The sequence below is a fragment of the Nerophis lumbriciformis genome, linkage group LG11, assembly GCF_033978685.3.
Source record: "Nerophis lumbriciformis linkage group LG11, RoL_Nlum_v2.1, whole genome shotgun sequence".
Lineage (NCBI taxonomy): Eukaryota > Metazoa > Chordata > Actinopteri > Syngnathiformes > Syngnathidae > Nerophis > Nerophis lumbriciformis.
Genome location: NC_084558.2, coordinates 52,414,808 through 52,428,327, shown reverse-complemented (window position 1 = coordinate 52,428,327; position 13,520 = coordinate 52,414,808). Strand labels below are relative to the sequence as shown.

Here is a 13,520-nt window from a genome sequence, read left to right as displayed (position 1 = left end):
AGTACACACATGTCTTAGATGTGAGTACACACTTGTCTTAGATGTGAGTACACACTTGTCTCAGATGTGAGTACACACGCCTTTTAGATGTGAGTACACACGCGTTTTAGATGTGAGTACACACGCGTCTTAGATGTGAGTACACACGTGTCTTAAATGTGAGTACACACGTGTCTTAAATGTGAGTACACACTTGTCTTGGATGTGAGTACACAGATGTGAGTACACACGTGTTTTAGATGTGAGTACACACACTCTTTAGATGTGAGTACACACGCCTTTTGGATGTGAGTACACACGGGTCTTAGATGTGAGTACACACACTTTTTAGATGTGAGTACACACACTCTTTAGATGTGAGTACACACAAGTTTAAGACGTGAGTACACGTGTCTTAGATGTGAGTACACACACTTTTTAGATGTGAGTACACACAAGTTTAAGACGTGAGTACACATGTGTCTTAGATGTGAGTACACACACTTTTTAGATGTGAGTACACACACGTTTAAAATGTGAGTACACACACGCTTTAGAAAAAATAAAGCAGTATTTATCAGAGGCAGTATAGTAATGTTTTTAATGAATTAGTACCACGGTACTTTATTAGTAGCGGTATACCGTACTATCCTACTGTACACACACACACACACACACACACACACACACACACACACACACACACACACACACACACCCAGCCTGTATTCTTTGTGTGACATCACTTCCTCCTTGCAGTTATTTGACGGCCACTTCGACACGACCATCGGCGCCAAAGTGGACGCCAAAAGCTACGAGAGGATGGCGGAGAGGATGGGCTGTCCAGCGGAGGAGATCACTTTCCTGACAGATGTCACTCGAGGTTTGCACCTTCTTCCTTTTTCTCATTTCATTTACACCATTGTGTCTCATTTCACTCCCTCACATTCACACCATTGTGTCTCATTTCACTCCCTCACATTCACACCATTGTGTCTCATTTCACTCCCTCACCTTCACACCATTGTGTCTCATTTCACTCCCTCACCTTCACACCATTGTGTCTCATTTCACTCCCTCACATTCACACCATTGTGTCTCATTTCACTCCCTCACATTCACACCATTGTGTCTCATTTCACTCCCTCACATTCACACCATTGTGTCTCATTTCACTCCCTCACATTCACACCATTGTGTCTCATTTCACTCCCTCACATTCACACCATTGTGTCTCATTTCACTCCCTCACATTCACACCATTGTGTCTCATTTCACTCCCTCACATTCACACCATTGTGTCTCATTTCACTCCCTCACATTCACACCATTGTGTCTCATTTCACCCCCTCACATTCACACCATTGTGTCTCATTTCACTCCCTCACATTCACACCATTGTGTCTCATTTCACTCCCTCACATTCACACCATTGTGTCTCATTTCACTCCCTCACATTCACACCATTGTGTCTCATTTCACTCCCTCACCTTCACACCATTGTGTCTCATTTCAATCCCTCACCTTCACACCATTGTGTCTCATTTCACTCCCTCACCTTCACACCATTGTGTCTCATTTCACTCCCTCACATTCACACCATTGTGTCTCTTTTCACTCCCTCACATTCACACCATTGTGTCTCATTTCACTCCCTCACATTCACACCATTGTGTCTCATTTCACTCCCTCACATTCACACCATTGTGTCTCATTTCACTCCCTCACAGTCACACCATTGTGTCTCATTTCACTCCCTCACATTCACACCATTGTGTCTCATTTCACTCCCTCACCTTCACACCATTGTGTCTCATTTCAATCCCTCACCTTCACACCATTGTGTCTCATTTCACTCCCTCACCTTCACACCATTGTGTCTCATTTCACTCCCTCACATTCACACCATTGTGTCTCTTTTCACTCCCTCACATTCACACCATTGTGTCTCATTTCACTCCCTCACATTCACACCATTGTGTCTCATTTCACTCCCTCACCTTCACACCATTGTGTCTCATTTCACTCCCTCACCTTCACACCATTGTGTCTCATTTCACTCCCTCCCATTCACACCATTGTGTCTCACTTCACTCCCTCACATTCACACCATTGTGTCTCATTTCACTCCCTCACATTCACACCATTGTGTCTCATTTCACTCCCTCACATTCACACCATTGTGTCTCATTTCACTCCCTCACATTCACACCATTGTGTCTCATTTCACTCCCTCACATTCACACCATTGTGTCTCATTTCACTCCCTCACCTTCACACCATTGTGTCTCATTTCACTCCCTCACCTTCACACCATTGTGTCTCATTTCACTCCCTCACATTCACACCATTGTGTCTCATTTCACTCCCTCACATTCACACCATTGTGTCTCATTTCACTCCCTCACATTCACACCATTGTGTCTCATTTCACTCCCTCACATTCACACCATTGTGTCTCATTTCACTCCCTCACATTCACACCATTGTGTCTCATTTCACTCCCTCACATTCACACCATTGTGTCTCATTTCACTCCCTCACATTCACACCATTGTGTCTCATTTCACTCCCTCACATTCACACCATTGTGTCTCATTTCACCCCCTCACATTCACACCATTGTGTCTCATTTCACTCCCTCACATTCACACCATTGTGTCTCATTTCACTCCCTCACATTCACACCATTGTGTCTCATTTCACTCCCTCACATTCACACCATTGTGTCTCATTTCACTCCCTCACCTTCACACCATTGTGTCTCATTTCAATCCCTCACCTTCACACCATTGTGTCTCATTTCACTCCCTCACCTTCACACCATTGTGTCTCATTTCACTCCCTCACATTCACACCATTGTGTCTCTTTTCACTCCCTCACATTCACACCATTGTGTCTCATTTCACTCCCTCACATTCACACCATTGTGTCTCATTTCACTCCCTCACATTCACACCATTGTGTCTCATTTCACTCCCTCACAGTCACACCATTGTGTCTCATTTCACTCCCTCACATTCACACCATTGTGTCTCATTTCACTCCCTCACCTTCACACCATTGTGTCTCATTTCAATCCCTCACCTTCACACCATTGTGTCTCATTTCACTCCCTCACCTTCACACCATTGTGTCTCATTTCACTCCCTCACATTCACACCATTGTGTCTCTTTTCACTCCCTCACATTCACACCATTGTGTCTCATTTCACTCCCTCACATTCACACCATTGTGTCTCATTTCACTCCCTCACCTTCACACCATTGTGTCTCATTTCACTCCCTCACCTTCACACCATTGTGTCTCATTTCACTCCCTCCCATTCACACCATTGTGTCTCACTTCACTCCCTCACATTCACACCATTGTGTCTCATTTCACTCCCTCACATTCACACTATTGTGTCTCATTTCACTCCCTCACATTCACACCATTGTGTCTCATTTCACTCCCTCACATTCACACCATTGTGTCTCATTTCACTCCCTCACATTCACACCATTGTGTCTCATTTCACTCCCTCACATTCACACCATTGTGTCTCATTTCACTCCCTCACATTCACACCATTGTGTCTCATTTCACTCCCTCACCTTCACACCATTGTGTCTCATTTCACTCCCTCACCTTCACACCATTGTGTCTCATTTCACTCCCTCACATTCACACCATTGTGTCTCATTTCACTCCCTCACATTCACACCATTGTGTCTCATTTCACTCCCTCACCTTCACACCATTGTGTCTCATTTCACTCCCTCACATTCACACCATTGTCTCATTTCACTCCCTCACATTCACACCATTGTGTCTCATTTCACTCCCTCACATTCACACCATTGTGTCTCATTTCACTCCCTCACATTCACACCATTGTGTCTCATTTCACTCCCTCACATTCACACCATTGTGTCTCATTTCACTCCCTCACATTCACACCATTGTGTCTCATTTCACTCCCTCACCTTCACACCATTGTGTCTCATTTCACTCCCTCACCTTCACACCATTGTGTCTCATTTCACTCCCTCACATTCACACCATTGTGTCTCATTTCACTCCCTCACATTCACACCATTGTGTCTCATTTCACTCCCTCACCTTCACACCATTGTGTCTCATTTCACTCCCTCACATTCACACCATTGTCTCATTTCACTCCCTCACATTCACACCATTGTGTCTCATTTCACTCCCTCACATTCACACCATTGTGTCTCATTTCACTCCCTCACATTCACACCATTGTGTCTCATTTCACTCCCTCACATTCACACCATTGTGTCTCATTTCACTCCCTCACATTCACACCATTGTGTCTCATTTCACTCCCTCACCTTCACACCATTGTGTCTCATTTCACTCCCTCACCTTCACACCATTGTGTCTCATTTCACTCCCTCACATTCACACCATTGTGTCTCATTTCACTCCCTCACATTCACACCATTGTGTCTCATTTCACTCCCTCACATTCACACCATTGTGTCTCACATTAGGAGTTCATGTGTCAGTCTAAGTAGACATAATTAGTAATAAACATTGTTGTGCAATATTTAGATGTGTTGCTAGTCAATGAAAGACAACACTGATCCTGCCTGCTACTTCTTCTTATTCTCTGGCAGAGCAGCTGTCTCATACAGGAGGTGTGTCACTTCTCATATTTCTACCTGGGGTATTGACCAATACTGATCAGATGCGATATCAGCGCTAATCATACATACTTTTATTATTGTGTAGTGTGACATTTCCTATTCAAGAAGCAGCTTGTTTACTTGTGTGTGATATCATGTGCGATACAAGCAGTCCTGCAACGTGTTTACTTGTGTGTGATATCATGTGAGATACAAGCAGTCCTGCAGCGTGTTTATTTGTGCAAAGAGGTTCATCTTTGCACAAACATGCTACAGGACTGCTTGTATCGCACATTATATCAAACAAGTTAACACACTGCAGGACTGCTTGTATCGCACACAAGTAAACACGCTGCAGGACTGCTTGTATCGCACACAGGTAAACACGCTGCAGGACTGCTTGTATCGCACATGATATCGCATACAGGTAAACACGCTGCAGGACTGCTTGTATCGCACACAAGTAAACACGCTGCAGGACAGCTTGTATCGCACATGATACCGCATACAAGTAAACACGCTGCAGGACTGCTTGTATCACACATGATATCACACACAAGTAAACACGCTGCAGAACTGATTGTATCGCACACGATATCACGCACAAGTAAACACGCTGCAGGACTGCTTGTATCGCACACAGGTAAACACGCTGCAGGACTGCTTGTATCGCACATGATATCGCATACAGGTAAACACGCTGCAGGACTGCTTGTATCGCACACAAGTAAACACGCTGCAGGACTGCTTGTATCGCACACAAGTAAACACGCTGCAGGACAGCTTGTATCGCACATGATATCGCATACAAGTAAACACGTTGCAGGACTGCTTGTATCACACATGATATCACACACAAGTAAACACGCTGCAGAACTGATTGTATCGCACACGATATCACGCACAAGTAAACACGCTGCATGACTGCTTGTATCGCACACAAGTAAACACGCTGCAGGACTGCTTGTATCGCACATGATATCGCTTACAAGTAAACAAGCTGCAGGACTGCTTGTATCACACACAAGTAAACACGCTGCAGGACTGCTTGTATCGCACACAAGTAAACACGCTGCAGGACTGCTTGTATCGCACATGATATCACATACAAGTAAACAAGCTGCAGGACTGCTTGTATCACACACAAGTAAACATGATGCAGGACTGATTGTATCGCACACAAGTAAACACGCTGCAGGGCTGCTTGTATCGCACATGATATCGCATACAAGTAAACAAGCTGCAGGACTGCTTGTATCGCACATGATATCACACACAAGTAAACTCGCTGCAGGACTGCTTGTATCACACATGATATCGCATACAAGTAAACAAGCTGCAGGACTGCTTGTATTGCACATTATATCACACACAAGTAAACACGCTGCAGGACTGCTTGTATCGCACATGATATCACACACAAGTAAACTCACTGCAGGACTGCTTGTATCGCACATGATATCACACACGAGTAAATACACTGCAGAACTGCTTGAATCGCACATGATATCACACACAAGTAAACATACTGCAGGACAGCTTGTATCACACATGATATCACACACAAGTAAACCCACTGCAGAACTGCTTGTATCACACATGATATCACACACAAGTAAACTCACTGCAGGACTGCTTGTATCGCACATGATATCACACACAAGTAAATACACTGCAGAACTGCTTGTATCTCACATGATATCACACACAAGTAAACACACTGCAGAACTGCTTGTATCGCACATGATATCACACACAAGTAAACTCACTGCAGGACTGCTTGTATCGCACATGATATCACACACGAGTAAATACACTGCAGGACTGCTTGTATTGCACATGATATCGCATACAAGTAAACAAGCTGCAGGACTGCTTGTATCGCACATGATATCACACACACACAAGTAAACACACTGCAGAACTGCTTGTATAGCACATGATATCACACACAAGTAAACACACTGCAGGACTGCTTGTATCACGCATGATATCACACACAAGTAAACACACTGCAGAACTGCTTGTATCACACATGATATCACACACAAGTAAACACACTGCAGAACTGCTTGTATCGCACATGATATCACACACAAGTAAACAAGCTGCAGGACTGCTTGTATCGCACATTATATCACACACAAGTAAACACACTGCAGGACTGCTTGTATCGCGCCTGATATCACACACAAGTAAACATGCTGCAGAACTGCTTGTATTGCACATGATATCACACACAAGTAAACAAGCTGCAGGACTGCTTGTATCGCACATTATATCACACACAAGTAAACACGCTGCAGAACTGCTTGTATTGCACATGATATCACACACAAGTAAACACGCTGCAGAACTGCTTGTATTGCACATGATATCACACACAAGTAAACACGCTGCAGAACTGCTTGTATTGCACATGATATCACACACAAGTAAACACGCTGCAGAACTGCTTGTATTGCACATGATATCACACACAAGTAAACACGCTGCAGGACTGCTTGTATTGCACATAATAAAACACACAAGTAAACACACTGCAGAACTGCTTGTATCACACATTATATCACACACAAGTAAACATGCTGCAGAACTGCTTGTATCACACATGATATCACACACAAGTAAACACACTGCAGAACTGCTTGTATCACACATGATATCACACACAAGTAAACTCACTGCAGGACTGCTTGTATCGCACATGATATAACACACACGAGTAAATACACTGCAGGACTGCTTGTATCGCACATGATATCACACACAAGTAAACTCACTGCAGGACTGCTTGTATCGCACATGATATCACACACACGAGTAAATACACTGCAGGACTGCTTGTATCACACATGATATCACACACAAGTAAACACGCTGCAGGACTGCTTGTATCGCGCATGATATCACACACAAGTAAACACACTGCAGAACTGCTTGTATCACACATGATATCACACACAAGTAAACTCACTGCAGGACTGCTTGTATCGCACATGATATAACACACACGAGTAAATACACTGCAGGACTGCTTGTATCGCACATGATATCACACACAAGTAAACTCACTGCAGGACTGCTTGTATCGCACATGATATCACACACACGAGTAAATACACTGCAGGACTGCTTGTATCACACATGATATCACACACAAGTAAACACGCTGCAGGACTGCTTGTATCGCACATGATATCACACACAAGTAAACACACTGCAGAACTGCTTGTATCGCACATGATATCACACACAAGTAAACACACTGCAGGACTGCTTGTATCACGCATGATATCACACACAAGTAAACACACTGCAGAACTGCTTGTATCACACATGATATCACACACAAGTAAACACACTGCAGAACTGCTTGTATCGCACATGATATCACACACAAGTAAACCAGCTGCAGGACTGCTTGTATCGCACATTATATCACACACAAGTAAACACACTGCAGGACTGCTTGTATCGCGCCTGATATCACACACAAGTAAACATGCTGCAGAACTGCTTGTATTGCACATGATATCACACACAAGTAAACACGCTGCAGGACTGCTTGTATCGCACATGATATCACACACAAGTAAACACGCTGCAGAACTGCTTGTATTGCACATGATATCACACACAAGTAAACACGCTGCAGAACTGCTTGTATTGCACATGATATCACACACAAGTAAACACGCTGCAGGACTGCTTGTATTGCACATAATAAAACACACAAGTAAATACACTGCAGAACTGCTTGTATCACACATTATATCACACACAAGTAAACATGCTGCAGGACTGCTTGTATCGCACATGATATCACACACAAGTAAACACGCTGCAGAACTGCTTGTATTGCACATGATATCACACACAAGTAAACACGCTGCAGAACAGCTTGTATTGCACATGATATCACACACAAGTAAACACGCTGCAGAACTGCTTGTATTGCACATGATATCACACACAAGTAAACACGCTGCAGGACTGCTTGTATCACACATGATATCACACACAAGTAAACACACTGCAGAACTGCTTGTATCACACATTATATCACACACAAGTAAACACACTGCAGAACTGCTTGTATCACACATTATATCACACACAAGTAAACATGCTGCAGAACTGCTTGTATCACACATGATATCACACACAAGTAAACACACTGCAGAACTGCTTGTATCACACATGATATCACACACAAGTAAACTCACTGCAGGACTGCTTGTATCGCACATGATATAACACACACGAGTAAATACACTGCAGGACTGCTTGTATCGCACATGATATCACACACAAGTAAACTCACTGCAGGACTGCTTGTATCGCACATGATATCACACACACGAGTAAATACACTGCAGGACTGCTTGTATCACACATGATATCACACACAAGTAAACACGCTGCAGGACTGCTTGTATCGCGCATGATATCACACACAAGTAAACACACTGCAGAACTGCTTGTATCACACATGATATCACACACAAGTAAACTCACTGCAGGACTGCTTGTATCGCACATGATATAACACACACGAGTAAATACACTGCAGGACTGCTTGTATCGCACATGATATCACACACAAGTAAACTCACTGCAGGACTGCTTGTATCGCACATGATATCACACACACGAGTAAATACACTGCAGGACTGCTTGTATCACACATGATATCACACACAAGTAAACACGCTGCAGGACTGCTTGTATCGCACATGATATCACACACAAGTAAACACACTGCAGAACTGCTTGTATCGCACATGATATCACACACAAGTAAACACACTGCAGGACTGCTTGTATCACGCATGATATCACACACAAGTAAACACACTGCAGAACTGCTTGTATCACACATGATATCACACACAAGTAAACACACTGCAGAACTGCTTGTATCGCACATGATATCACACACAAGTAAACCAGCTGCAGGACTGCTTGTATCGCACATTATATCACACACAAGTAAACACACTGCAGGACTGCTTGTATCGCGCCTGATATCACACACAAGTAAACATGCTGCAGAACTGCTTGTATTGCACATGATATCACACACAAGTAAACACGCTGCAGGACTGCTTGTATCGCACATGATATCACACACAAGTAAAGACGCTGCAGAACTGCTTGTATTGCACATGATATCACACACAAGTAAACACGCTGCAGAACTGCTTGTATTGCACATGATATCACACACAAGTAAACACGCTGCAGGACTGCTTGTATTGCACATAATAAAACACACAAGTAAACACACTGCAGAACTGCTTGTATCACACATTATATCACACACAAGTAAACATGCTGCAGGACTGCTTGTATCGCACATGATATCACACACAAGTAAACACGCTGCAGAACTGCTTGTATTGCACATGATATCACACACAAGTAAACACGCTGCAGAACTGCTTGTATTGCACATGATATCACACACAAGTAAACACGCTGCAGAACTGCTTGTATTGCACATGATATCACACACAAGTAAACACGCTGCAGGACTGCTTGTATCACACATGATATCACACACAAGTAAACACGCTGCAGGACTGCTTGTATCACACATGATATCACACACAAGTAAACACACTGCAGAACTGCTTGTATCGCACATGATATCACACACAAGTAAACCAGCTGCAGGACTGCTTGTATCGCACATTATATCACACACAAGTAAACACACTGCAGGACTGCTTGTATCGCGCCTGATATCACACACAAGTAAACATGCTGCAGAACTGCTTGTATTGCACATGATATCACACACAAGTAAACACGCTGCAGGACTGCTTGTATCGCACATGATATCACACACAAGTAAACACGCTGCAGAACTGCTTGTATTGCACATGATATCACACACAAGTAAACACGCTGCAGAACTGCTTGTATTGCACATGATATCACACACAAGTAAACACGCTGCAGGACTGCTTGTATTGCACATAATAAAACACACAAGTAAACACACTGCAGAACTGCTTGTATCGCACATTATATCACACACAAGTAAACATGCTGCAGGACTGCTTGTATCGCACATGATATCACACACAAGTAAACACGCTGCAGAACTGCTTGTATTGCACATGATATCACACACAAGTAAACACGCTGCAGAACTGCTTGTATTGCACATGATATCACACACAAGTAAACACGCTGCAGAACTGCTTGTATTGCACATGATATCACACACAAGTAAACACGCTGCAGGACTGCTTGTATTGCACATAATAAAACACACAAGTAAACACACTGCAGAACTGCTTGTATCACACATTATATCACACACAAGTAAACATGCTGCAGGACTGCTTGTATCGCACATGATATCACACACAAGTAAACACGCTGCAGAACTGCTTGTATTGCACATGATATCACACACAAGTAAACACGCTGCAGAACTGCTTGTATTGCACATGATATCACACACAAGTAAACACGCTGCAGGACTGCTTGTATTGCACATAATAAAACACACAAGTAAACACACTGCAGAACTGCTTGTATCACACATTATATCACACACAAGTAAACATGCTGCAGAACTGCTTGTATCACACATGATATCACACACAAGTAAATACACTGCAGGACTGCTTGTATCGCACATGATATCATACACAAGTAAATACACTGCAGGACTGCTTGTACCGCACATGATATCACACACAAGTAAACACGCTGCAGAACTGCTTGTATTGCACATGATATCACACACAAGTAAACACGCTGCAGAACTGCTTGTATTGCACATGATATCACACACAAGTAAACACGCTGCAGGACTGCTTGTATTGCACATAATAAAACACACAAGTAAACACACTGCGGAACTGCTTGTATCACACATTATATCACACACAAGTAAACAAGCTGCAGAACTGCTTGTATCACACATGATATCACACACAAGTAAACACACTGCAGAACTGCTTGTATCACACATGATATCACACACAAGTAAACTCACTGCAGGACTGCTTGTATCGCACATGATATCACACACACGAGTAAATACACTGCAGGACTGCTTGTATCGCACATGATATCACACACAAGTAAACTCACTGCAGGACTGCTTGTATCGCACATGATATCACACACACGAGTAAATACACTGCAGGACTGCTTGTATCACACATGATATCACACACAAGTAAACACGCTGCAGAACTGCTTGTATTGCACATGATATCACACACAAGTAAACACGCTGCAGAACTGCTTGTATCACACATTATATCACACACAAGTAAACATGCTGCAGAACTGCTTGTATCACACATGATATCACACACAAGTAAACACACTGCAGAACTGCTTGTATCACACACAAGTAAACTCACTGCAGGACTGCTTGTATCGCACATGATATAACACACACGAGTAAATACACTGCAGGACTGCTTGTATCGCACATGATATCACACACAAGTAAACTCACTGCAGGACTGCTTGTATCGCACATGATATCACACACACGAGTAAATACACTGCAGGACTGCTTGTATCACACATGATATCACACACAAGTAAACACGCTGCAGGACTGCTTGTATCGCACATGATATCACACACAAGTAAACTCGTTGCAGGATTATTGTATATTTTACATGCCAGCACACACAATGTGATATCAGTTTCTTGCTGATACATCCAGTATCAGATGAGACACCTTATTGATGATATCTACTGATTGGAGTTGTTAGACAAGCTTTATTGACAGACAGTCCCATTATAATGTGCTTATTATCAGCAAGTTGCGACAGATCTAATGGAGACTGTGTGTGGTTTTTCACACGGAATGAAAGTTGTCTCCCATGATGATGATATCACAGAGGCCAAAGCGGCGCAGGACGCGGGCGTGCAGGTGGTGTTGGTGGTGCGACCGGGCAACACGGAGCTGACGGACGAAGAGAGGGCCCACTATGACATCATCGCGTCCTTCGAGCAGCTGCAAGTGGCGGGACGGGTTTAGCGGCAAAAAGACGGATGGGCTCTTTCGATTCTTTTCCCCGTCCCGACTGTTGGACGTCTCACGGAGGTTCAGGTGCTGCGTCGCCTCACAGGAACTTTTCTTTTTATACCCAGGAAACTTGTTGTCATGTCTTATTTAAATGTGCCATCCAGTCCAGTGACAGACTACTTTATTTACTACCACACATTGTGCGGGCTACCCATCATATTCCCTGGGTTCTCACGAGCATCCATTCACGTAAAGTCAAACGGTACCTTTTGTTGCATGTGACAGACCTGGCGCCCGGCCTAAGCACTTGGCGGGCAAACAAGAGTATCCGTCGCAAACTGCTTCAAGGTCATGTTGTCTTTTTCCATGCCAACAAAGCCAGCATGCTTGATGAAAAAGGCAAGGATCCACTTTTCAAAATATGTTAGCTCAATGCTAATTTACATGGGATACGCCATATACATGCTACTGTTTAGCATTAGTGATTTTACATGGCGTTTTCCGAATGGTAGACGATGGATTCCCACACCTCCAAATGTGTTCACCAAAACTACTACTAAGATGCAATCAAACAGCTGGTGTGTCATATGTACAATATTTACAGTATCAACACTTTGTAGGGCACAACAAAAGACAATGATAGCAATAATCGTGTATAAATGTATTTACATTTTTGACCCCACATGCTCCTTTACCTTAACGCTGGATGGTTAAAAGACTTTGGATTTTTTCTTCAAAATTTTTTTTTTTTATAATAATAATAATAAAAACATTTGGGCCGTGCAAAGTGAGTGAGGAGACTCCAAATTTCCCTCCAAAATAAAGCTTGACTGGATTTTCCACAAAACTATTAGTCATTTTTCAGCAAATAGATGACAACATGTG

At 43.1% G+C, this 13,520-nt stretch overlaps 1 protein-coding gene across 1 annotated transcript in view; it reads left to right on the top strand.

Moving 5' to 3' along the window:
- Nucleotides 1-12,976, top strand: part of enoph1 (enolase-phosphatase 1) — a 23,117-nt gene extending 10,141 nt beyond the window's left edge. The window contains exons 5-6 of the mRNA XM_061966333.1: nt 739-862; nt 12,508-12,976. Of these exons, the coding sequence (XP_061822317.1) occupies nt 739-862; nt 12,508-12,647 (264 nt within the window). The 3' untranslated portion in view covers nt 12,648-12,976. The remainder of the gene's footprint in view (nt 1-738; nt 863-12,507) is intronic.
- The last annotated feature ends 544 nt before the right edge of the window (nt 12,977-13,520 follow it).